At 42.2% G+C, this 27475-nt stretch overlaps 1 protein-coding gene across 1 annotated transcript in view; it reads right to left on the bottom strand.

The window, feature by feature from the left end:
• Positions 1–9329: 9329 nt before the first annotated feature.
• The window catches only part of SAR1B (secretion associated Ras related GTPase 1B), a 28203-nt gene continuing 10057 nt past the window's right edge, over positions 9330–27475 (bottom strand). The window contains exons 2-7 of the mRNA XM_056853614.1: positions 22000–22075; positions 18058–18177; positions 15708–15773; positions 12684–12787; positions 11382–11513; positions 9330–9681 (exon numbers count right to left, since the gene is read on the bottom strand). Coding sequence (XP_056709592.1) covers positions 9565–9681; positions 11382–11513; positions 12684–12787; positions 15708–15773; positions 18058–18177; positions 22000–22057 — 597 coding nt within the window. The 5' untranslated portion in view covers positions 22058–22075 and the 3' untranslated portion in view covers positions 9330–9564. The remainder of the gene's footprint in view (positions 9682–11381; positions 11514–12683; positions 12788–15707; positions 15774–18057; positions 18178–21999; positions 22076–27475) is intronic.

Here is a 27475-nt window from a genome sequence, read left to right as displayed (position 1 = left end):
ATTCTGCAAAGTGATCTGCTGTATGATTTTATGTCTCTCTCAATAATATTAAGTTACAAATCCCATTAACTTACTCTTCCTATCCAGCAAGCAGCTCCTGTAAAATACCCTGTATTTATTGCGCATTATATTCACATACACCATGTTACAGCTGCATAAAAAGCCATATACCTAAAATTACATTTATGTGTACCAAGAGTCTGAAAATATCTTTTTAAAGCATTTATTACTTCTTTACACAGAGAATGATTAAAATGTGGAATTTGCTATCAGAAGGTGCAGTGACTGCCACAGGCACAGACAGCTTTAAAAGGGAATTAGATAGATTCATGGAGGATAGGTCTATCAGTGGCTATTAGCCATGGTTACTAAAGGGAACCTCCACATTCAGAGGCAGTCAATCTCTGAATCCCAGTGCCAGGAGACAACATCAGGGGAAGGCCTCGGCCTCTGTGCCTGTGACCAGAGGAACCAGAAAAAAGATGCTGGACTAGATACACCACTGGTCTGATGTTTTTTATTAAGACAATTAAAAATATACAGCTTTGGCCTTTCCTCTTCACATTGTACTCATGCTAGTTTTGATCCAGCAGGAGTCGCATATCAGCATCATAGAATTGGACATGGCGGGAGAGGTAGCTTTGTCACATAGAAGAAGAATTGGTTTTTATATGCCGACTTTCTCTACCACTTAAGAGAGAATCAAACCAGCTTACAGTCACCTTCCCTTCCCTTTCCCACAACAGACACCCTGAGAGGTAGGTGGGGCTGAGAGAGCTCTAAGAGCTGTGACTTGCCCAAGGTCACCCAGTTGGCTTCATGTGGAGGAGTGGGGAATCAAACCCAGTTCTCCAGATCAGAGTCCACCGCTCCAAACCACCGCTTTTAACCACTATACCACGCTGGCTCATGTGGCCTATGCAGTTAAACAAAAACCCAATCATTGTATGCACCAGCACTGGAAAGGGGATGCATAAATCTTCAAATAAAGAACAAAGCATTTTATGGAATGGTCAGGAATTATTGTAGGGGGTGATAGCCTTAGGGTTTTAAAAACAATTATAGAAGGCTACACAAGCAGCCTATTGGTGCTGTGGGAAGCCCATCCTTGAAGCAGTCAGGGGGAAAAAAAGGATGTAGATGGGTGAGGTCAGTTGTCATCAGTGATACCTGCAGGCACCAGCCAATAGGTGTTCACGAGGCCCTCACAAGTACAATCCACACACTACCCCAAACCATACTGGCCTTGCTAGCTGAAGTAGGATTGCATTTCCCACCGGCAACATACTACTATCTGAAAGCTGGGGAAATGCAGAGTCCTTACAAGACTTTCTATCTTGAGGGAAGATGTTGAGATCCCATATAAGAAATGAGTAACAATGGGAAATAACACCACTTGTAGGGAAAGTGACTTTTTTGTAATGGTGCTGAGAAAGATGTTATTAGAGTCTGGGTATTAAAAAAAAAAACTGGGCAGGTGATAACCCCAACAGCCCTTTGCCTTTCTAATGATTTATTACCGCCAAAGGCATGTTGCTCCACATCTGTAATATGTACATAGTGACATTTTTCATAATAATTTATGTGGAAGTAAAAGCCATTCACAACTATTTTTAGACATGTAGCTGTTGGCTGGAGTAAGCCACAGTGAAAGGAAAATAACTCATATCGTAGTTTGAAAGGAGGGGAAAGCAACAGTATTTAAGGATTGCTGCCACCTAAAGATGAGAATAAGAACACCCTGAAAAGTCCTCCAAATACCTTCAAGTTGCATTATATCATCTCCTCAGCAACATACCAGGGAGTGGGTGGGATGAAATTGGTACCCTGCATCGCCAGAGTTAATCCCTGGGCACACATCACAGTTCATCCACAGAAACAAGAAATGGGGTTATGGAAGCTTTTAGCAACATAGCCAATTAGGAGGAACTGGGAGGACAATGGGCCTGGAAATAGGAATATTCCTTATAGCCTTGGGGGCTAGCATATTTTCAAGGATGCAACAGTCAGGAAGAGGTTTAGAAAAATATTATCTTCAAGAAGTTGTTGTAGGATGTGGCCTATTTCAGCCTTCCTGTATCTAAACCTTTGTTTTCTCAAGTCTACTTTGAACAATGGGAGGCATAATATTCTCACTGATGCTTGTTTAGAGATATATTTTAACCTGCAACCTGGACATTAAGGAAACAAAGTTAAGACAAGCTTAGGTAACAAAGATGGATCACTCGTTGCTCAGTTATCGGTATTTGAGATTGACCAGAGAGCGCTTTTTTCCTATTATTAACCCCAAGTAAGACACTGACTTTAAACAAAAGTTAAGAGCAGTAGATCTACCACCCAAAATGTCCTTTATTCAATTACTGGCCATCTTCTAGGCATGGAGTAGGGGTCACTGTGTGTGTGTGTGGGGGAGGTAGTTGTGAGTTTCCTGCATTGTGCAGGGGGTTGGACTAGATGACACTGGTGGTCCCTTCCAACTCTTTGATTCTATGATTCTATGAATTAGGAAATAGATGAATTGGAAACTTTGTGCTAAGTAGCTGTACAATTTGTATTTGTATTAAAGTTCAATGCAAAATACCATTTCCCCCCTCCAAGAATACACTGGGAAATCATTTCTAGTTTATAGCAAGTTACTTTTTGCCTCATGACCTCCTTTTACCCACTGATTTTGTAAGATGACCTTTCTGGTAGTTAATCCAGGTCCCGTTCGGACTCCAGTAACCTACCCACGGACAGTTCAATGTTTACAGCTACGAAAATAAATCTGATGCTGCTGTCACATGGCAAGAGATCTGTTTCGAGTTCTTGTGATAAAGAGCAGTGGGCAAACCTCTCAGCCCAAACCCCATCCCCTGAATGTTTACTAAAATATACGTTTTAAAAGCAGCAGCATGACTCACATGGCTGGTAGAAGCCCTTGATTTCAGGGTGCATTGATTATCCTTTGATAAGGCATACCTAGAAACACAGTTGCAGGACCATTTGTTTTCACTATATATGAAATTTTTCCTCACAGCAAGATGAAGAGAAACTTATATATTTATCACAGTTTATCTTACCCGTCCTTTGAGGAGCTCAAAGCAGTTTCTCCACTTTACACTCAACAACTATATGATGTGGACTCACAATAATGATGTGGACTCACAACAACTATATGATAGGACTCGCAATAATGGGTTTAAATTTCGGGAAGATGACAAGATTAGAGAAGGATACATAAACCAAGGAGATGTCCTTTACCACCAAATGCTCAGTGCTGTCTTCCAATTCTGCAGAATCCTGACTTTGATGATCACCTTTGATGCACCAGGTTACCTTGTTTTCACGGGGACTACAGCTTGACAGTTCCTAAAAAAGCACGACTATGGCTTAGTTTTAAAAGTGTCTGTTAAGCACTGAGGCAGCACTTGTCCTGGATTTTTAAAATACGATGAAGTATCAAACCTTGACATGGCCTCACATGCTCAAAGTTACAGCATCTGAAGGCAGTGCTCATAGAGAGGGTGAGAAAAGGCAGGAACTCTGGATCTGTTCCCAGGGATAGCACTGCCTTGTTTCTATTTCTGGCTCTAATACAGAAGAGCAACAGATGTCATTTCATCCGCTGCTATGCCTGCTACACCCATTGGAAATTCTGCATGTCATTGTAACCTGGACACATGTGGCTGGCTCAGACCATAGAGGCTAAAGGCAGAATTTCTATTGATTTGGGGGAAAGATGGAACAAACATGCGCTGGAGATCTCTTTTCTACAACTTCCAAACCTCCCTGCCCTTCCTTTGAGCTTACATTTTCACAACCACTCTAGCCCTTAGTAAAAACACAGAAAAGCAGAACAGCTGAGTGTAAGAATTAATCTGCACGACTTATTCAGAGCACAAATTTTGGACATTTTTTTTTAGTTGCAAGCTCACAAAGCCATGGAAAGTAAAAATACTGCAAAAGCGCAGCCCTTGCTCCCCCTACTAATGAAGGTCCAGTGGAGAGGCAAGGGCAGTTCAGTGGATGAAGTCCAAGAATTGGTGTTTGAGATCCCACAATTTGATAAAAGAAGAAGAGTTGGTTTTTATATGCCGACTTTCTCTACCACTTAAGGGAGACTCAAACCAGCTTACAATCACCTTCCCTTCCCGACAACAGACACCCTTGTGAGGTGGGTGAGGTTGAGAGAATGTGACTAGCCCAAGGTCACCCAGCTGACTTCATGTGTAGGAGTGGGGAATCAAACCCAGTTCTCCAGATCAGAGTCCTGTGCTCCAAACCACCGCTTTTAACCACTACACCACACTGGCTCTCCATAGGAAACTATGAAAAACAGTGGTTGAGGACAATTTCTTGCCAGATGTTCTATAAATACATGAATGTTTCCAACGTTTCCCCCCCTTTGAAATACACAAAAGGGGCAAGAATGAAAAATTAGATCCCATACTTCCTTTCTTGTATCTGAGGGAAAATATGCCCTTGGTACATCAAATCTGAACATAATTGACTGTATATATGTGTTTGGTTTCTCAACCTCAGGTGTTTTGTAAGAAGCAGACCCAGATCTTGAAAAATAAAAGCCTGTCCACCATCCAGCCATTTTTCTGCTTAGTGCTTTCTGATTCAAAGCCAATATTCAGATATAATGCAAGACTGCAATGTGTCAGCACTGTATCAATTTTTGGTGACTGCTATATACATAAATACACATCATTCTCTCAGTAATACATGGGAATATGGCATTCTGGCAGAAAATTAAGAGACGTGAACATTTTATTAGTGGATTTTATTTTTTTTAGCACACGTACATATCCTTAAAGTTACTGTGTTTTTAAATGAAAACTATTTAGCAATCCACTCTTCAGAGCAGGCAAACAAGTGAGAAACACTGGCCCACACCTACACAATTAAATTGATCAGGAATTACTTCTTGTAGTTAAACACCAGATTTGCTAATCAACTCAATTGTCCCATGCTGAAGGGAGCCAATTTTTAAAAACAGGGTGGGGAAAATCTCTTCATAACACACAGAAAATCCCAACCAAGCTATATATGTATATATACTATGGACAAAATATCTTGGGAGGGAGAGCCTAATTTCCTGTCTATAAATACTCTGACTGAGGCCATAAATGCCCAGAAAGCTAAAAGAAAAGAAGCAGTTTGTGTATCTATCCACAATAAAAATTTAGAAGTGTAATACAGATTTTCCTCTGTAGAAATATTCCTACGTAATTGGCCACATGCCCTGGTGAATTTTAAAGTGGAAGAAAAATAGGGCTAACCTAGCAATGTGCCAGCAAACCAAAAAAGGAAAAAAAGATGCCAGGTGACTGCTTTATTGTCTTGTAAAGCCCCTATGCGTTTCGCTACATAAGCTTCATAAGGCGAACAGAGTTCCTTTGTGTTGACCCTCTCCACAGCGACTGAGTTGTATTTTATAGCAAAATGCGCAAGGGCTTTACAAAACAATAAAAATGTCACCTGGTTTCTTTTTTCCCGTTTTTGGTTTGCTGGTGAATTTTAATACATTATGTCTTGGCTGCAAAATAGAAACATGGGAATCCTCAATAAATAGGATTCACAAAGTCCCTACACTGAAGAGATTTCTGTATGGCAAATTGTATCTTGTGCAATTCACCCTTTGAAATAGGTTCCTAGAATGTGGAACACACTGAACCGTATTCTTAAAACAGTATTTCCATTTTAATGCTCAGCAGCTCCCCACTCTTACATCCAGTACCTAGTCTGGCTGGATGTTCTTTTGCATGCAGCTTCCTCTATGAGCTGGGACGTATCACACCTGTCCAATCCAAACCCTCTTGCCGCTGTGCATCTGCTTTTAAAACCCAGAGAAATCTTTGGGTTAGGAGTTGTGCTTCCTTGTTTGTGCTTGATATATTGTACAGCAGCCAGCCATGCAAACCTACCTAATGGATCAGCAAGTAGAAGGGTTGCACCTGGAGCCCGCGGCTAAAAAGTGAAGTCTCTATCCTCAGCTTTACACCCATGGGACTCACATTTCCCAGGATATCTGGCTCAGCCAAATGCAAAATAACGGATTGGACAGCCGCCACTACAGATACCAGCGGAAAAGCAGGATCTTAGAACTCACCTAGGGAGGAGAGCAGAATGGAAGTTGAAAACTTGCCACAGTTAACTATAGCCTAAAGGAGAGTAAAATGCTTGTGATGCATTTGTCAAGCACGGTCCTTCACTTGTACCTTCCCAAAATCTGTAAAAAGTCCTTGTGTCCGCACATTGCATTGACCTAGATTGCTTCCAGTACCCAGCTTGCTGGGAGTAAAGGGAAGATGACTGATGAAGGCAATGGCAAACCACCCCGTAAACAAAGTCTGCCTAGTAAACGTCAGGATGTGACATCACCCCATGGGTCAGGAATGATCCGGTGCTTGCACAGGGGACCTTTACCTTTACAGACTGCTTCCACCCGGAGGTTTTGCTCCACACCCCCAAATGACAGCAGTTTTTTTGGGAGGGGGATTTTTTCATACAATAACATCATGCAGTTGCCAACCTTCCCTGGCTTTGCTGTGTTTCCTCTCCAAACCTGATTTGATACAATCTTTCCTGAAAGACCATACTCAAAGTGGGTTTTGGGAGAGTATGGATGGGAAGGTATGGATTTCTGCACTTCCCCGCCCATATCCTGCACTGTCCTGCTCCATTCCCCCATGCCATTTCCTAACACTAGAGCAATATACCTACCACTGAAAAAAGTAAAAGTAAAAAACCATGGGGGGGAGGGCAGGCATGAAGGGAAAGCATGGAGAACATCCCCATGAGGAGGCTCCATCGCTCCTGCAACTACTCTGCATTCACAGGAGCAATGACAGCAGAATAGGGAATTGCCCCTGTACGGAAGCAACCCTAAAGGATGAAGAAATCAAAAAACAATTTCTGCTTTAAATAGGTAAAGGTACTCCCCTGTGCAAGCACTGGGTCATTACTGACCCATAGGGTGATGTCACATCCCAACGTTTACTAGGCAGACTTCGTTTATGGGGTGGTTTGCCAGTGCCTTCCCCAGTTGTCTACACTTTTACCCCCAGCAAGCCAGGTATGCATTTCACTGACCTCGGAAGGATGGAAGGCTGAGTCAACCTTGAGACGGCTACCTGAAACCGACTTCTGTCGGGATTGAGCTCAGGTCGTGAGCAGAGCTTTTGACTGCAGTACTGCAGCTTACCTCTCTGCGCCACGGGGCTCATCTTAAAAAACAAAAAACCCTCAAAGCTCTACAGTAGCTTTGTTATATATGAAACTGGAACTCTGCGATGCTCAAGTAAATCCAAGTGGAGAAAAGTCATGCTGCTTCTCTTCTACAAACTTGGAAGCGTTCTAAGGAAGAAAAAAAATGTAACACTCGTCAACAGTACTAAAAATACATTTCCAGTTCTTCAACAGCAGCAGGTCCCCCCCCTCAAGAACACCATCAGTCTTCAGGCACTCTGGGAAGCATCCCCTTGGAAAGTTGTTTCCACATTCTCAATGAGCTGTGTCTCTCCCTTCCATACAGAGGAAATGGGAGAACTCAGTTGCATCAAAAAAACAACAGGACAGAAGGCCCACAGTGCGTATAAGGCAACTATCAGTGCAGTCTTAAGGAGTGTTACACGATTGACTTCAATAGATTGAGAAAGGTGTAACTCTCTGAGGGCTGCAACTTTAAAGTGGTGTAAAACTGTTTGTTTTAATGGCTTCCCTTCCAAGGAGTACTGGGATGGGACAGGGGAAACAGAAACTGTTCACAGAAGCCAGCCCTCAAGCAAAAACTCACAGGTTTCCATATGGGAAGCCAAGTGAAATCAGTTTAACGTTGGTACTTGAACATACTGAGTCAGCCAAGTCTAAACGTGGTACCGGACCCACAGTTGCTACACAACCCTGCCCGTCCTCATTTACTCTTCTTCTGAAACAGCATGCACATAAATAGGACAGATTCAAAGTCTTGACATGACCACAAGGCATACCTTCCGAAGTAAGTGATCTCTGCATCTAAAGCATTACATGAGAGCTGGCTGGCAACAAATGTCTATCGCCAGACGTCATCTCAGTTCACAAAGGGTTAATCCTGCACAAGGCCTCTTTAAGCTGTCAGCCTTGTGGAGGCAAGGAGGGCGCTGATATACTGAAGACGGGCAAAAAATTTTAAAGCATCCCTCCCCCCGCCCCCCCAGCAGCAGCAACTTCCCTGTGCCAGCTTAAAGCTTGGCTTTCAATATTAAGGAAACAGCAACATGGGGCTGCTTTCACAATTAGCACATTAACATTCCTGGCAGAGTCGATTGCTCTTAATGATTTTATTTGCTACCTGGAGTAAAAAGGTACAATGGCCCACATTACGAAAACCAAAGCATAATACTACTGAATGAAGATATGGATCAGCTCCCTCTTTACACCACTGCTATCGCTTCATTAACACGCAGCTACATTCATAAAAACTACCTGCAGTCATACCGTAGCCTAACAAAAGAATGACAACCGAGAGTGGATGTGATCGCTAACCCAAAACGCGGAGCTTCGTTTCAGCGAACGTAATCCATGCGCAGAACCCGGCTGCTGCTTGTTGGTCGGCACCATTAAGTATATAAAAGCTTGCTGCAACAGGACAGAACGAAACACATCCAGCATGACAAGCAACAGCATGCGCTGCCCCGTGGCAGCCTGCCCTAAGCGTTTTTTACCGCTGGTTGTAGCAAGGTCTTCAATGTTTCTGTTATTCCTATGGTTCTCTGAAGAGGGCCAAAGTGTGTTCCGGCATTCAGCAGTGCTAAGGTTTACAGCAAGACCATGGCACCCCTCTCTGTACAATGTGAACAACTGTGAGCGAATGTTAATATTCAGAAAATATAGACGACATCAATTTTATCCAGCAAAAGGTAATCAGCTAAATAATACAAAGTCTGTAGTACACTGAAATTGTACTGCATTTCAGAAAACGACCCCACATATTCACATCTTGAGACATCCTTACTAAGTTAAGACACATTAAAATGAAGCATTTCCCATTAAAGATGCCAAGAAACGGGATTTAGTTTTATTGCATGACGTTGCATAAGAAAGTATATTATTGAAAATTGTAAGGCATCATGCAATTATCCAGAAGCTGATTCATTACTATTCTTTGAGAGGCGGTTATACACTCTACATTTATAAAACCAGTTTTGAAAAAAGGTACATAAAAATTTAACATGATGAGTTTTAAATATGACCAACAAGTCTGTAGGGCTGAGCTGTTAAAAAGTGCATTTGAAAACATACTGTGTTGGAAAATCACTCTATCAATGGGGGGGGGGGAGGACTGAAGACAACAGACAAGCTATAATTCCCCAAGGAAAGTTGTTTGATAGGTCTAGAGACTAACGTTACAAAATCCAAATTGACAAACTTGCTTAAAATCTGTTTTCAGTCCTTACACTTTAAATTGAACACAACTGATACAATAATAAAAAAAATATGCTTTTGTAACCAAAGTCTATTGAGTTCAAGTTATGTACACCAAGCAATCAAATAATGAACAGGTTTGAGATGCTATGCACTAGAGTGATTTTGGCATTAATCAATATATTGGGCCATCCAACGAAATCCTTCGCCATAGCCTTGTCTCTTTAGCACACTGCACATGAAGACTTCTAAGGGTCGGGTGTTCAATTCCTTCAGAGGGACACTTCCCTGAAAACGAGACAAGAACATTTTCTGATGACAATACAGTTGCTTAAAATGGAGGTTCTTGATTAACAGACCTACCAATTCCGTTATCATCTATAGATAATGAACGCTTTTAGGGATTTAATAATTTAAAAGCTGTGGAGACAGCCCGGTTGACTTCTGACAAGTATCACTTAATGGCTTATGCATGATCAACGTCACATTTGCTAAAATAAATCCCCAAAATGTTTACAGTTCCAGACATGCTGCTTAGAAGGCATAAATCTGCAAGGAGGCTCCCGTGTTTTAATTATATTTGATGGGGCTTGGTTGGGCTTCGGCACCAGTACAAGGAGACCTGCTGTGCCCATATGCTGGTGCTGGGAGCGGAGCAGCTGCATGGACAGAATGGTTTACAGGAATGGGCTGTCAAGCTGTATTTCATTTCGTCCCCTCAGCGCTTCTTTCTAACCCCTTTATTCTTTGGCAAGTACACAGGAACCGTCTCAGGAGGAAGGCTGTAACTGGTGTAATCTCAGGCTGACATTCTTGGAGAGGACTGCAAAGTGGGAGATGGGTGACCTATACACACACACGCCTTTAACTTTCCAAAGTGTAGCTACATGGCCATTTTGCATAGTGTCAAGCCCAGGTCTGCCGCCAAGAAAACAGCCAAGTCCTGGCTTCCAGAGGGCCAGGCGCAACACCTGCATGTGAACATTATGGGTATACATTTTTAAAAGACAAGTGTTTCAAGGGATCTTCAGTTAACTCAAGATGTTCTTCAATTTAAGTGGCAGCTTTTCACTGATGATTTGTCTAGGAAACATTCCCTTCTCTAATGTGGCATTAAAAAGGTAAAGGTCCCCTGTGCAAGCACTGGGTCATTCCTGACCCATGGGGTGATGTCACATCCCGACATTTACTAGGCAGACTATGGTTACGGGGTGGCTTTTCAGTGTCTTCCCCAGTCATCTTCCCTTTACCCCCAGCAAGCTGGGTACTCATTTTACCAACCTTGGAAGGATGGAAGGCTGAGTCATCCTAGAGCCGGCTACCTGAAACTGACTTCCGTTGGGATTGAACTCAGGTTGTATTGGATTGCAGTACTGCAGCTTGCCACTCTGCACCACAGGGCCCTGTCTTGCTTTGCTACACACCCAAAAACACTAATAAAGGAAGCTTCATGCCCATTTCACAAGCTTAAAGAACGCTTGAGAAGCCTGGTTGTTGATACCTTTCCTGTTGTCTGGCTGTACAAACCAAGGTTATATTTAATTAGAAAAATTTAGATAAACTAGGTTTTACATTTGAGAAATTGATTTTATTGCTATGGGCATTAACATTTTCATAGGATAACAATTCAGATTCCCATAGCGGTATAACAGCCTCCTATTTGTAACCAGATGATTATTTCAAAATTCAGTACTCTTATTAAACCAGCACTTCTTTAAAGCTTAAAGAGCAGCAAAGGCAGCTTGATTCTGCTACGAACCTTAGTTCCCTTACTTTCTTATTTTAAAAATAATCGATGAAACGACGATAGTGGCCTTCCGAACTACAAGGGAGGTTAAATGGGGTGAACACACATGCCCCACATAAATATGGACTTGCTGCTGAGCTATAAGTAATCGAGAAGTAAAGCAGATCTCAGGAAAACTGCAGCGAGGAAGAAAATAACCTACACGTTGAAAGAATGCTGCGAAATGGGAAAAAATTAATACCTTTCCTGTGGTCTGGCCATACAAACCAAACATCTCTCGTAACCTCTCTTCACTGATGGCTTCTGGTCGGTCAATCTTGTTTCCCAGAATAAGGATAGGCACATTAGCAATAGTTTCATCTGTCATTAGTGCCTATGAAGAAGAAACTTATTTCAGGTTTTGTACAGCTACACAGAATGTCAAGACAAATGTTACCAAAACCGAAGATTTTAAAGCAACAGAAAGACGTTAACCGCAGAAGAAGTTAGACACACAATTTTACTTCTTAAATATAAATATATTTTATTGTCAGATCTTTCTTACGTAGCAAAAAATATATTGAAAGGAGGGATAACAATCACATGCCATTACCATTAACAGGGCTTCTCATAAACTGACTACACAGCATGTAAATTAACAGATTAAAAACAAGGGCACAATGAACTTATAAAGCCAAAACAAAGATCCAAAGAAGTTTCACTAACTCTTTGGAAAGGAGAATGTAAAACTTTGGCAAGCTGAATATTTACAAATTTATATATTAATAAAAATGTCATTCCATTAAAGTGTAGGTTAAATATACCAAGAGAAGCCCAAGTTAGGCCACACCTAACTTGCCAATACCACTCATAAAAGAAAGCTGTCTGAGGTATGGGATAACTCAAATGATAAAGGATCTCATCCCCCAAAGGACTAGTTTATAGTCCATGGGGAGATTGCTCCAATAAGATTTGGGAAAATGACAGAATCTCTGGTCTGGAAGATAGGGGTTGGAAGTAGTTCACTGAATGAAGGAAGGGATTTGAAACAAACAAACAAACAAACAAAGCCCCCATCTACTACTGCACTTCACCCTAAAGCACAACAGAGTGAAAATCAGCAATACCAATAGAATTATCGAACACTAACAAGTTATTAAGGATAACGATGGCAGTTTCTGTCAATTAACCCCTCTGGCTGCAGCCCACGGAACCTCCCACTAAAGTGGGGAACAAAGTGGCAGGGAGAAATTGACAGAAATCACTGCCTCCTCTTAAGAAAACCTTGGAATGTATCAGATCCAGGCCACAGTTGCAATGAGGGAAAAACCTTGGCTCCCTAGTCAGTTATCTATCTTCTGGTGACAAGGTTTGTTACCTATCTTCTGGTGACAAGGACTGGGGAAAGGGGGCAATACGGGTGGAGGCATAATGCTTTCTATGCACACAGATGAACTGCCGCTAACTCTACCCAACCAAGGGTCCCTGCAATGTAATTATGAACACCATACCTTGATTGCAGGCATTTTGCATGTGTATTAAATCAAATACATTACACACTTACATCAACTTCTTGCTTAGCTTCTGCCAATCTTTCGTGATCTGCGCAGTCCACCAGAAAGACAATACCATTGATGGCAGGCAAGTAGTTTTTCCAAACTCTGCGAGCTAACAAAAGAAAGTAATAAATTATCTCGAAGACAAAATTCCTTCACTCTCAGGATCCTGTATCCAGTTATGAATGGCATCTCATTCAGCCGCAGAAACTTTAAACAGAGCTTTGTGTGCCCTTTTCACACCACTATTTTAAAAGCCTACTTCCTATTGATTTTGAACTCATACTACTGTGTCTAAAATTGATAGCTGTACTATTTTTACCGTGAGAAAACATCTTCACATCCACAAAACAATTTCTAAGGTTTTGTTATATAACATTAATGGGCCAACAGCTTGCAGGTCTTAAAAACAACCCCAAAATACAATTATTAAATGTAGGGATGGACTTTAAAAAACAGTGGCTCAGTTCACAAATAATCCAAAACTATGTTGCTGCTGTTTTCGATTAAAATAATAATAACGTGGCCATCCAAATGTGTGCCACTCTTCTAATTATGATCTGTTTAGGGTATGTGAATCCAGGATCTAAAGCCAGGATTTGAAGATTATTACCCATGGGTCATCTCAGCTGTGATACTGCCCCAGAAGGTCGGACCAGAACCAACGGGTTGAAATTAAATCAAAAGAGTTTCCGTCTAAATATTAGGAAGAACTTTCTAACATTTAGAGCAGTTCCTCAGTGGAACAGGCTTCCTCGGGAGGTAGTGAGCTCTCCTTCCCTGGAGGTTTTTAAGAAGAGGTTAGATGGCCATCTGTCACCAATGCTGATTCTATGACCTTAAGCAGATGATGAGAGGGAGGACACCTTGGCCATCTTCTGGACATGGAGTAGGGTCACTGGGGGTGTGGGAGGGAGGTAGTTGTGAATTTCCTGCATTGTGCAGGGGGTTGGACTAGATGACCCTGGTGGTCCCTTCCAACTCTGTGATTCTATTCAATGATTCTATGATTCTATGATATATGACCATGGGCCTCCTGGCTTAATCCTGGCTTTCTTGCTTGCATCACCTTCATTGCAATGCAGGCTGGAATATCAGCTGAATCTTTGCAGGGAAAAGAAGGAAGGCGACGAAACCAGCATTTGTTGAGGGAAACCAAGATCTGAATGATCACCTGTGAGCCAAATCCTAATTTCTCAAATTAACCAAGATTAAACTAAATAAAAAGTTTAAAATAAACCATGGTTTTATGCCATGTCGAAACTAAGTCACAGAAGCTTCATTTAATTTTAGAGGGATACACTTCCTCGAGGAAGCTGAACCACTCCCAAGGCAATAAGACTGCATTTAGTATATCCTAAGAAATGTGAAATTTGATTAGCCAAATACCCACCATGTAAGTTGGAAAAAAAGTTTTGCAAATAATACTGATCACTTCCGCCCGGTAAAATTGAATAGCACAGTGCTTAGGACTGCACTGTTAAGAGACCAATGGAAGACTACAAAATATTTACTACAGAATCATTACGAAAATAGTTAGATTTGAGTCCAGTAGCATTTTAGAGACCAATAAGAGTTTCAGGATGTAAGCTTTTGAGGGTCAGTGCTTTCTTCATCAGACTCAGATGAAGGGAGCTTTGACTCTTGAAAGCTTATACCCTGAAACTCTTTGTTAGTCTCCAAGATGCTACTGGACTCAAATCTAACTGTTCTACTGCAAACCAACATAGCTACCCTCTGAAACTATCTTCATTGTGAAAATAAAGTGCTGCATTTGGGGGGGGGGTTAATATCACTTCATTGTGTACTGGTTAAGAGCGGTAGTTTGGTGCGGTGGATTCTGATCTGGAGAATTGGGTTTGATTCCGCACTCCTCCACATGCGGCAGAGGCTAATTTGGTGAACTGGGTTGGTTTCCCCACTCCTACACATGAAGCCAGCTGGGTGACCTCTCTCAGCCCCACCTACCTCACAGGGTGTCTGCTGTGGGGAAGGAAAGGTGATCGTAAGCCTTAAGTGGTAGAGAAAGTCAACTTATAAATACCAACTCTTCTTCTTAAGTCAGGGTCCCAGTGTGGTGCCCATGGGTGCCATGGCATCTGCCAACACCATTCCTGGCACTGACCAAGCCTTTTTAGAAAGTGGGAGGTCCAGGTGGAGCTCTGCCCAGCAAGACTTCTGATGGGCAGTGCAGATTTTTTTTTAAAAGTTGCTTTGGCAGCAGCCACCACCACAGCACAAGGATCTTTGTTGTGTGACTGCGGGTAAGCTACAGCCATTTTGTGGCTGGCTCTGCCCCCTGCAGCAGCCATTTTGTAGCTGCACTCACTATGCTGTGTCAGAATTCCAAAGGTGCTTGCACGCTCAAAAGGTTGGGGACCCCGACAGTTTATTTATTTATTGCTTTTTTATCCCGCCCTCATTCCCGGCAAGCCGGGATCAGAGCAGGTCACAACATAGTCATAAAACATTAATTAAAACATACAATAAAACACACTTTAAAAACTCAAGCCTCATATTACAAGAAAACAAGATGGCATTTCATTCCAGTCGCAGCCACTAGACAGGCCTGGTCAGCAGTGGACCCCCAAACCAGGTTGGGGGAGGATGGAGAGGCCAGCAAATAATGAAAGTGGAAAAGACTTGCGGCTGCCCTCAGGTGTAGGCCTGGCGGAAGAGTTCTGTTTTGCAGCCCCTGCGGAACTCATTTAAGGTCCCGCAGGGCCCTGACGTTACTTGGTAGACTGTTAATCTGTCTTCATCCCTTTAAGAGCATTACAGTGGCTAAAGCATCCTGCGGCCCACGCTTCAAGTCACGGTACATTTCACCACATAAACAAGCAGAAGAAATCTGTATTTCTATGCAAGAGACAACTATCAACGTAGAAAGGTTTTCAGCATTTGAAACATATATCTCAAATATAGGGTTAGTAGGGCTTCCATATAATGGCCTCCTATATACAGCAAATAAAAGCTATTATTACCCAAATCTGGTTGGGAAAATAATCCTACAGGGCAGTGATATCACTTACCTTGGGCATGTCCACCTAGATCAAAAGTAGTGAAAGTCATACCAGCGATTGTCAGCTCTTCTGAGGCTGCAGGCACAAGATTAGTTTTATTAAAACATACGTTGCAGCTAACATTCTCAAATGTTTCTGGATGGAGATATCTATCATACTGGCAAATCTTTGCTAAACAATCAAACCAGGGCCAAGTAATGAAATCAAACCAGAATAATTGGAACCAACCCAATTAATGCCCTCGGCCTAAACATTTTTACTCAGTGAAATCTACACACACAAGACCTATTCACAGGTACACAGTTAAAACCAGGTTATTCTGGCTTAAATGCCCTAGGAATTTTTGGATGCTTATAGCATGTGATCCAGACACAATTGTGCACATTTCACTCCCAAGGCATTAACTAGATCTATGTGAGAAGTTCAACAGATACTTTGGGATGCTAATAGTTTATCAAGCATATGTAACCATCTGCACAGTGAGCAGCAACATGTGAGCCGATTGCCACATGTCGATATCTTCTACTGAAATTGCATACACTCTGGCCATACTCAAGGAAGACTTAGAAAATTAGACAAAGCAATATCTCCTGTGGAGATTACCCATAAAATGTGCAGAAGTGGCTTCCCTCACAGCAAAAGATGTGAAAAATCAAAGAAGACTCTATCATCATAATAAGCTGCTATGCCCTGAACTTAATCACGTGTTTAAACGATGGGAGAAATCACAGAAGGCCACACACAGGGCTGAATCCACAGGCTATTTTCCACCATTGGAGGGAGGGCAATTTTAGGTGGTCCCCCCTCCCACTGCAGACCACCACTTCATTCCCCAAGCTGTTCCCAAGGGTCACCTAGGAACAGCATTTTAGGAAACACAGACTTCCACACTCCCACTGGAAAACTGAGTTGTGCCAGCAGGAAATAACCTTTGGATTCAACCTCTAGCCCTGATTATTTGTTTTAAGAACACTGGATCCAACAGGGGCATGCCTAGCTTACAACTGTGTAAGATGGTCTGTCCTTCCCTTTCTCTGCTCTCACTTACACAAAAGACAAGGGAGGGGAAGGGAAAACAGCTCCGTTCCAATGTTTCTCTGCCAACAAGTGGCAGTAGCTATACCAGCACAATATTTTGCAATACACAGGCGAGGGTGACTGGAGGCAAAAAAGTGAGGAGGAGGAAACTGAGCCCAATGGAGAGAAGAGCTTGAGAGGGGCATAGAGCACACAGACTCTGTAAGCTGGTGGCCTCAAGTTCAGCCTCTGACATCTCCAGTTACCCAGGAGGTGGAAGTGCTGGGAAGGATCTCACCCCAAGAACTTGAAGAGTTGCTCTTAGTTACAGCAGACAGCACAGTCCTTTATGGACCAGTGGTCTGATTTATTGCCTGCACCCTAAGTTTAGACAGACAGGAATGCAAAACCTACCATCTAACCACTGTTTATCTTTCCTTGATTAGGTCAGGTCAGTTTAAGGTTATTGCACATAAAATTCATTAGACATACAAATGGAGGAGAGCAAGAAAAGACTATCTGAGATGTTAAAACAGTCAAATCAGATGATCTCCAGTAGAATTGACTGGACAATGTGCTGAATTTTATAAGCTGCAACAGCAAATATACTATTTATAGGAGACGACCTTGGTCAGGTGGCAGGAAACAGCCCTTAACAAAAGGGGTGCTGATTCAAGGACACTCTTTCCTCATTATGCTGCTAGCCATTCCTTGCACTTCAGTGCCTCAGATTTTTTTAATTTACCCCCATCTCTTCTATACTCGTGCTACCCTCTTTCCCTTGTCCAACCCACAAGATATCATTTGTTCTTCACATGAACGTAGAAAGACTTTTGCTTGCCTTACTGCACATACAATGCGCTGCTGAGTTTGAAGACGTGCAACTTGGATATTACACATGAGCATTAGAAATGGAATAGAACGAGACCGGCTCCCCGCCTAAGGCCACTCACATAGAAATAGAAGAACAAAGCAGCACCCATTTCTGAACCTGCTGAATCTTGGATCGGTGAGATTTGGGGAGAAGTCAGGGTAAACTCATTCCCACAAGCCCAGCGTGGACCAGCGGAGGTCCACCGCTAGGGTGTGTTTACCTCCGCCCCATGTCTTGGGTGTTAGGAGAGGGGCCCCACCTGCTTCATCCCTTCTTGGAATATCATGAGCCAGCAGTGAGGCCCCACATAGCTCCAGGTGCCCCACATAGACCCAGGGAGGCATGCTGCAAGGCTTGAGAACTGCTTTGTATTTCTTACTTGAATTTTCCACAAGCTGTTTTTGACATAAAAATGAATGAAGGACATCTGAAATTTAAAGCAGCACCATAGGAGAAACACTGACTTACTTGGATGTAATGTTGGGACATGCTGTCCAAGTCTGTCATCTTTAAGCATGTGCAAAAGGGTAGTTTTTCCAGCATTATCCAATCCAAGAAATACTAATTTGCCAGTTTTCTTGTACAGTCCTGAAAAAGGAAGTTTATCCGGTAAGTTGCTGTATTACTTTGACCAATATTCAGGATGGAGCATACCAATTGCTATAAAAACACATTATCTCAAAATATGTTATGCAGGCAAAGACTGCCATGCAATGTTTAGATTCAGAGTACTCCGCAACTTACTTGAGCCCCGCTTTGCAGTGAGAAAGCAGGATATAAATAGACATAAATAAATAACATAACATAAGGAGGAGGCAGGACGCCTTCAAGAGAACACGCTAAAATGTTTTCTTTCTAGTTCAACCTGGTCTTCCAGAAGTGGGAAAAGGGGTTCCAACTGAGATTACACTATCTCTGCCTGGCAGAGATCTTTTCAGCCACAATTCTGATACACTGGAAGAATGTGTCAAATTCAGGCAAGGCCAATCCATAAAACTGCTTTGGGGGCACTTTTACATTCCACAAACCCCATAAGCAGCCATATCAATCAGTCTACAAATATCTTGACACATCAGAATGCTCCATCACTGTTAACTAAATGCCATTATAGTCCTGTTTTGAAAGACCAATTTTTGTTTAAGGTTGAGGGTCAACAAGATTTGAAAAGGTTTTTAGTAAATTAGGTTAGCTTTATAACGACCAAAAAAGAGCAAGCTTTCAAGTTGCAAGAAGAAACTGCATGAAGGTACTTGCTAACTAAATTCTGAAATCCAACAGAAGTTAGTTAGAAGTTACGGAGGATCTTCAATGCCCTTGTTCAGTTATACCTCGTGCAGTTTAAATTGCCAGTTGCTTTGAAGGCTTGTTGACCATGGTTCATTTTTTTATGCTTTCCACTTCCAACCGAAATCTGATCCAAAAGATATATGCACACTACTAAAAGAATGTGATTACAAAACACAGCAATATATTTTCCAAACTAAAGACAGTGGTATCATATTTCCAATTTTGGCAAAATTCTGCCATGACAACTAGATCAAGGCTTCACAATTGTCGCTGGACAAGTCTCTGAAAGATATCTCTTTTTTCACAAAATAAGGAAATTCATAAGCTCCAAATTCTATTTTGGGCATATTCAGAATGTGATGAAAAGCCCCAGGAGACCTTTAGACGCGGATAAGGTGTCTCTGTCGCCAAAACAATGCTGTGGTATATTTGCTTCAAACGGGCAGCAGAGCTTTTTAGACTGCCAGTCCTAGCTTCAGATGACAGCACTAACATTGTGCTAACTTTCTATACACAAGGTCTTTAAATGATCTATTCTTCCAAATAGGTGTATTTAGTATACAAATGAGTAACAGTTTGAAAAGGTTTCAACTGAAATGTGCTGCAATCCCGTGCATGTTTACTTGGGAACAAGTCCCACTGAACACAACGAGACTTATTTCTGAGTCAACATGCACTGGCTGAGGCTGTTAGACCAGCCTCTTCTACAGATGATGCTAATTGTATCTGTAACCTCCTGTCCAAAGCTGCTGGCTCATATTGGTAGTTACGCTGGTGAGCAGAACATCAGTCAGTTGCAAAGCTTTTAACAGGCAGTCTAACAAGTTCTTCCGCACGAGAGAGGCCTCGAGCAAAACTACAGCTCGTTTTTTCCCCTGAAAGACAAAGTTCACTGTTGCCGAGAACAGCACAATACAAAGGTGGCCTGATTGCCCTCAAACTGGAGAGCACGGGATGGCCCATGGGCGTTTGTTTTCAGGCAACCGAGCAGAAATGGAAACATTTTACTAGACTCAATGCCTGTTTCAGTAATTAGAGAACGTGTGCTTTTCCTCCAGGGAAAACAAATACAACGATGACGTCTTAAACAGCTGACTACCACACAGAATGGCTTGCTACCGTTTCAGTGTTTTATAAACTGGGATGAAAGCTAAATGCATTATACCTGTATTTTCTAATAAGGACTTATTACAATATACTAGCGAATGTAACTTTAAATAGCAGTAATGATGGATGCAATTTCATTCCTCTTTGCATGAACCATAAGCAGCACAAATTGGGGGAACCTTCAGGAAACAGAATAAGCACTCTGAAGACTGCTGCCTGATTTGGCAGTTGTGAAGCAACACCCCTTCTCTCCTGGTCTGTCTCCCTTGACTGATTGCTCCGCTGATCAACTCTGTCCCCAACCCACCACCCCATGCATCACAGTCACTCCATTTGTTATAAAATAAGAAAAATATAATGGACACCTGAAGTAACAGTGGCCCTGCAGAGTAGCTCACCCTTGACTGCAACTGCCAGGATCCAACAACTGAATTGAGCGGTTTGATAAAATCTCATTTTCAGATAAGCTGTGTGTCTGTGCATCAGGAGCAATTGAGACAATAGATCACCTTCTGTTATTTTGTGATCTATGGGGCTATACCCAGGGCCACCTGGATTGCACCCATTTTACCAAGACATCATCTTCCTGCTGACTCTTGGGTGGTCCCATTTCTGTTGGGTGATGCTGACCCAGAAATAAACAAATGTATCATGAAATATCTGGTAATAATAGTTTCCTCAAAGGCACGACAAGGTTAAACTATTGTTAACTAGTGATATTATTATCATTGTAGTTACTGTTATGAGTGTAAAGTAACTCAATTTTTGGTTATTGTGATTTTAATTTTACTGTTTCAAGTATTTTAAGAATTTAAAGTCACTTCTGTTGCAAATTTTAATAATCTATAATGTTAAAATTATTTTATCCTATGCACGCTGTGCTCAAGACCTTTGGTTAGATGAGCCTGAAATAAAAGGAAAGGAACTGCCAGGATCAGTAGCAACAACAGACAGGAGGTGGTCAGTGAAAAGGGGGAAGTGGCAAACAAAGTATGCTACATGCACAGCAAGCAAAAGAAAATATTAAGTTAGCACACATGTACTAAGCTAGCACACATGTACTCCGCTGGCACAAGCCCTTTTCAGCTGTTACATCTGACCGTGCATACTAGGGATGCCAGCCTCCAGGTTGGACCTGGGGATCCCCTGGGATTACAGCTCATCTCCTGACTACAGAGATCAGTTCCCTTGGAGGAAACGGATGCTTTGGAGGGTGGGCTCTAAGGAACTGTACCCCACTGAGGTCCCTGTCCTCCCCAGACTCCATCCCCAAATCTCCAGGAGTTTCCCAACCTGGATCTGGCAACCCTCCCCTCCCCCCCATCCCCTGCCTATGGGTGGTGGGACCTGGCAACCCTAGTATGTACAGGATGAGCAGTTTCTTCTGAAAGGGGCAATGTGTGCATTTGCACCCTCAGAACTGTCTGGAAACACATATGCTGAGGGAGAAAAATCACCAAGTTGCCTCTTTCAGAAGAAATGGCGATTGCGAGTATCAGGAGGACCGCATGTATCGTATTTGTTCCACACATGTTATGTTTCTGACACTGTGACTACAACTGAAAAGGGTAACTGTGTTATTGTAATACCAGTAGGCTTTGTATTAATGTGCTGTCTGAGCCAATGGTACGCCCCACTCTAAACAGCTCAATATTACCTCAAGGTTGCTCAGGCCTTGCGTAATGATGCCTCTACCACGACAGGCGCAAGCGTGCATTAAAATCCACAATTAATGACAGAATAAACTAAAGTCCCTTCTCTGTAGCAAATGGTGGAAGTTATGAGTCAGTTATGAGTAATATGGTCATTAGCACAATGTTTTTGCAGCAACTGAAGGTATAAAATATCTGAAGGTAGAGGATGATTGAAGTTATTTGTCACAATAATTGTAGTATCTCCAATGAAGGCAAAAAAATAAACTTGCATAAATTTAAATGGTGCTTGTTTTCCATGTGGTTCCAATTAACATCCACAGGGGAATGGAAATGACAGTATCAGTGTGGAGTTTATTCTTACCTAAAAACTGCAGTACGCTACTGAAACCGCTATAAATCCAGTCAAATATAAAGGACATATCCAAATCTTACAGGTTCTGAAAGAAACAAAAGAAATTCAATATGTCAAACCGCGTTTAAACTGTACCGAAGTGGCAACATGAGAGAAGTGTAATGAGCTGAACCAACATTTACTCACAGAGACATCACTTTATGATATTCCAATAAATCACAGCAGTGATCTTTTCACAACAGAATAGCTTCAGACTATGCTTTCGAGGCAAACATTTGTTTTCTTTCATTTAAACAATGTTAGGACTGGAAATTATATTTCTCAAGCTGCAGGGAAGCTGCCAAGGAAGCTGTCTTTATTTTTCCCATAACCTGGCAACTGATGAAGGTGGGGGACCAAACTGTGCGAACAGACTACGTGAGGGTGCAGTTTAATGCACAATTTGTTAATTTTTCACAAGATCTCAAGTCCCCATCAATGAACGGGGGGGACGTTTTATTTTCATGCGAACGTGCGGCTCTCAGGTAAAACTCTCCACGCTTTACCAAATTAGGAAAAGGGCAAAGCAAGACCATGTTTTCTTTTGTTTGGGTTAAGGATTATTTGCAGGAAAAAAGACAAGACAAGACAAAAGAATCTTTTTTTTTCCATTGGCACCTTCAAATTTGTATCATTTTAGATCACTTCCATTTCAAAATATCAAAAGTGATTCTTCAGCAGCAACAGGCAACATACAAGAAGGCAGTTCACATTATTTAGTCACGGTTCCAAACCTGTAGTAGTATGCCTCCTCCAAATGTTCTAATTAATAGCATTGAGCATGAGCAAGGGATGAAATTGGATGAACATTTTTGGCAATCTTTCAGGAGGGACGGGGTTTCAACGGGTACAAAAATGCATCATTGACACATTTCTTTCCTCCCCCGCCCCCAGTCTTCTTTGCTTGCCCTATCACCACAAGCCAATTCTAATAAGGTATATGGCATTATGACAGCATTACACTAGCTATGTGATTCATTCATGGTCAGCTTTGATCATGCAGTCAGCAACAGAACACTTAGAACAAGTAATGCAAAACCAAAGGGGCAGCAAACATGTGCCAAAAAAAGCTAAGTGTTTGAAGGGCTTTCAGTGAATATCTCAGGCAACCTGAAAACCCCTTTGATTACAAAAACATTCACTAATTAAAATTCAGTGTAGCAACACTAGTAAGTAAATGACACTCTTAACAGTATCACTGAACAATATCAAAGGTGCTTTCACACATGCCAAATAATGCACTTTCAATTCACTTTCAATGCACTTGGTAGCTGGATTTTGCTGTGTGAAATGGCAACACCCACTTATAAACAATCGTTAAAGTGTATTGAAAGGGGAATGAAAGTGCATTATTCAGCATGTATGAAAGCACACCAAGTCTCATGTCGTGGCCAGCAAAGCACAAGTCCCTCAGGCAGACCAAGATTGTATCTCTTGTTTGGAGGAATGGATTTTATAAGTTATAGTCTAGGAAGCCTACAGAATTTAGATTCTTATCTACTGGCCAATGAACATTTATGGTCTTCCTTTCAGAGGGCTCGTAAATAGCTCTTAACTGTTTCATCCAACGAGACTGGTATGCTCATATTGGTAGGCCTGTGAGCTTTATGTGCATGAGGAAAATAAAAAATGCCCCTGGAAGAAGAAGGTGATTTTTCTCCCCAAGCAGTCTAGCACTTAACACTCCACATAACATACTCATCAGCCAGATGTACATGCAGGCGACCAGAGTAAATGCATTAAGCCCTGAAGCAAACACACTCTGACTGTTGTCACTCCAACTTCCGATAAGACACGTTACAATTCAAGCTAATTTTTGGCAACAGCTTTTCCAGTCTCTTCAGACGATGCAGGACTCTCTGGTTACTGCTTCAGATGTACGGTACTTCCATGCAGAAAAGCCCAAAGGCCTTGCTAGATACAGGGAACTGATCACGTAGGTGGTAAAAAGAATACTGTGACATCCACGTTGGCTCAAAGAGCTCCAACTTTGTGATGAACAATAAAATATTGCAAAGATCTATGTAAAAGAAACCCAGAACCTTTCTATGACCTGTTGTCTTGAAAGCAGTTGCAGTTTGGGCTTGTCCAATTACTTCAAGGAGGCCGCTGGAAACTCATCTGAGTTTCTCTTTTACTGATTACTGCAGTCTGCATTGTGCAAGCTCAAATTGTGTGATTTTCATTGCATCACCTTTGGCCATGTCTCTTTGCATCTCTCAATTACTGCAAGACTCTAACTGTAACCCAGAGATATTGGAAGCTCTCTTTTTGGGGGGAACATGTTGTTGCATGTAAATACTATTTTAAATTACTATAAAATATGTGCCAGTTGCATATATCCACCTTTGGCAGCATCCAAATACACTGGGTCCAAATTAACACAGTGGTTGCCAAAACAGCCTCCCCATATCGTTTTCCCCTCTCTTGCCCTGCAATATCTAGCTTCATTATCCATGATGAGATGCTGCCATGTAATATACCTTTCCTGCTTCCACCAGTAACGGCCAATTAAAGGGTTTGAGAAAACACAGTATGACAACATCGGGCCACAAATAATTGGGAGGGAGGAGAAAATGCTATACAAAGAAGCCATTTTTCACATCAAGCCTGTAGCTGCTTAACATGCAGTCTGGCCCTAACTACCAGGAGACACCCATACATAGTAATAGGGAATACGACTGCAACTAGTCATTTTAAATCTTGGAATTCACTGTCAGCCGAAGTAGGGCTGGCCACTAACAACAATGACTTTAAAAGGGGACTGGGCAGATTCACAGAAGAGAGGTCCATCAATGGCTACTAGCTATGGTGACTATCCAGAGGCACTGCCAAAAAAAACCCTCTGAATATCAGTGCTGGGCGGTAACATCATTGGAAGGCCTTGGCCTCTATTCCCTATAGCTGACCCTCTGGGGTAGATGGTTGGCCTCTGCATGAGACAGGATGCTGGCCTAGGTGGCCCACTGATCGGATCCAGCAGGATACCTCTTATGTTCTTGATATGACCTGACAAGAGGCTCTTACACACCTCAGATAACATTTAACTAACCATTCTACAAGGGGAGACATGATAGAGGTCTATAAAATTATGCATGGTATGGAGAGATTGGACAGGGAGAAGCTTTTCTTCCCCTTTCATAATTCTAGAATGCGGGGTCATCTGCTGAAGCTGGAGGGTGAGAGATTCAGAACAGATAAAAGGAAGTATTTCTTCCCACAACACATAGTTAAATTGTGGAACACCCTGCCCCAGGATGTGGTGATGGCTGCCAACTTGGAAGGCTTGAAGAGGGGAGTGGACATGTTCATGGAGGAGAGGGCTATTCATGGCTTCTAGTCAAAATGAACACTAGACATGATGCATACCTAATTCCCTCCAGTATCAGAGGAGCATGCCTATTATATTAGGTGCTGTGGAACACAGGCAGGATGGTGCTGCTGCAGTCGTCTTGTTTGTGGGCTTCCTAGGGGCACCTGGTTGGCCACTGTGTGAACAGACTGCTGGACTTGATGGACCTTGGTCTGATCCAGCAGGGCCTTTCTTATGTTCTTATGTTAAGGCAGTCCCACAGCATCAAAACCTAAACATTTCGTTTACCCATGTTCAGTCAATAAAAACAGTTTGATGTTTTTCCAGACTCCCAAAGTCTATTACTATCGTAAGAATGAAGAAATCACTTGGGAGTGCGAGTAAAGAAATATTTATATTAATTTTAAAAGAATTTGTGCAGTTAACATTGACCTCCTCAGAAATAAAGGTTAACAGCTGAAATCTATGCATGCTTACTTGGGGGTAAGTCTCATGGACTTTGCTAAACGTGCCCAGGACCATGCTGTAAAAAGCTAGAATGAAGCACAAGAAACTGATCAGACATAAGGAAGGACCCCCCCACACAAAAAAAAAGAGAGGACACAAAAGTCATCACAGAACGCTAGGTTACACAACACCATGTTAAAAAAACTGTCGCTTGGAGGGCTGAAAAGCAAAGGTCAAGAACAAGCAAACACAGCAGAACATACACGTCATCTGGTTTATTTATTGCCTGAACAAAATACCAATCAGGGAAGAGCTTCCAAGAGGCTTAGGAAAAACTATCACACCACAGTATGCAAAAGAACGGCTCAGATTTCAGAAGTGCAAGTAAGTTCTCAAAGCTAGTCATATTACGTTGGAGAGATCCTTTACGTAAACCTGGCTTGTAGACACACTCTCCCTCTTTATGAGAAGCCTCTGAAGATTTTCTTTAGATTTTTAAATAGATTTTTTTCTAACCCCCCCTATTGTATGAAACTGGGGCGGGGGGAGCTAAGGACAACAAAATATCACCACTAGCTATTTTCAGCCCAACCACCAAACTTTGTGTAGTATAGGATTCATTTCTTCATTATAATTTGTTAGTTACAACGTTCTGTTACAGTGAAAATTGAGTAGTTCTATTAGGAGCAGGTGACCGTAATGTAGCCGTTGGGTACTGCAATATGGCCACCATGCATAGGGTTGCCAACCTCAAGATACTAGCTGGAGATCTCCCACTATTACAACTGATATCCAGCTGATAGAGATCAGTTCACCTGGAGAAAATGGCCGCTTTGGCAATTGGACTCCATGCCATTGAAGTCCCTCCCCTCCCCAAACCCCACCCTCCTCAGTCTCCGCCCCCCAAACCTCCCACCAGTGGCAAAGAGGTATCTGGCAACCCTACCAAGTAAACCACTTTGTTGCTTGTTACTAAACATTTGCTTACAATATTGCCTACATCAATTTGGGCATTTATCTAGGGATGCACCATTTGTTTTAAAAAAGTAACCATTTAAACTTTTTAAAAATGGTACCATGTAAACATTAACAAGCACAAATTCTCTCTTGTGAAGAAATTCCAGTCCTCACTCCTTTTTGAACCATCTACCACCAAGCGTACAGGTGCATGATGGACGAAACGACACTACAGTGGGGAACGAGGGGAGTGCCTACCAAACTATTAGAAGTCCCACAGGTGTTTGGCCCGATGCCTTACTTCAGGCCACTCTTCCTCCACGGGCAACTGGTGGTCCCGCAGGGCAGGTAAGTTCTCCAGACGGGCCATCGCTGGACCTCCACTCTTGCCAACTCTGTCTATGCAGAAGCATCACCGTGAGGAGGTCTGCTTACCTACACTTTTAATGTTTATAGAGCAGTCTACAGAGCAAACAAATCTTTATTGTTTTAAAATTTAGTACATTATATCCATGGGCTCGGGCTCCAGAACTAGACTTCTAGTTCACACTTTGCAGGTTGCCAGTCCCACTTCCTTCCTACACTCTGCTCCACAGACCTACAGCTGCTCTCCGCTGTCCGCTTGCACATAAACCCTGCACTTCCGCTGACCCACCTGCACCTCTCCTCTCTTACTGTCTCCCTCAGATCTGGAAGCTGTATATTAAAATCCAAACTGCCTGGAGCCAA

The sequence above is a fragment of the Euleptes europaea genome, chromosome 1, assembly GCF_029931775.1.
Source record: "Euleptes europaea isolate rEulEur1 chromosome 1, rEulEur1.hap1, whole genome shotgun sequence".
Taxonomy (NCBI): domain Eukaryota; kingdom Metazoa; phylum Chordata; class Lepidosauria; order Squamata; family Sphaerodactylidae; genus Euleptes; species Euleptes europaea.
This window is presented reverse-complemented; position numbering and strand designations above follow the sequence as displayed.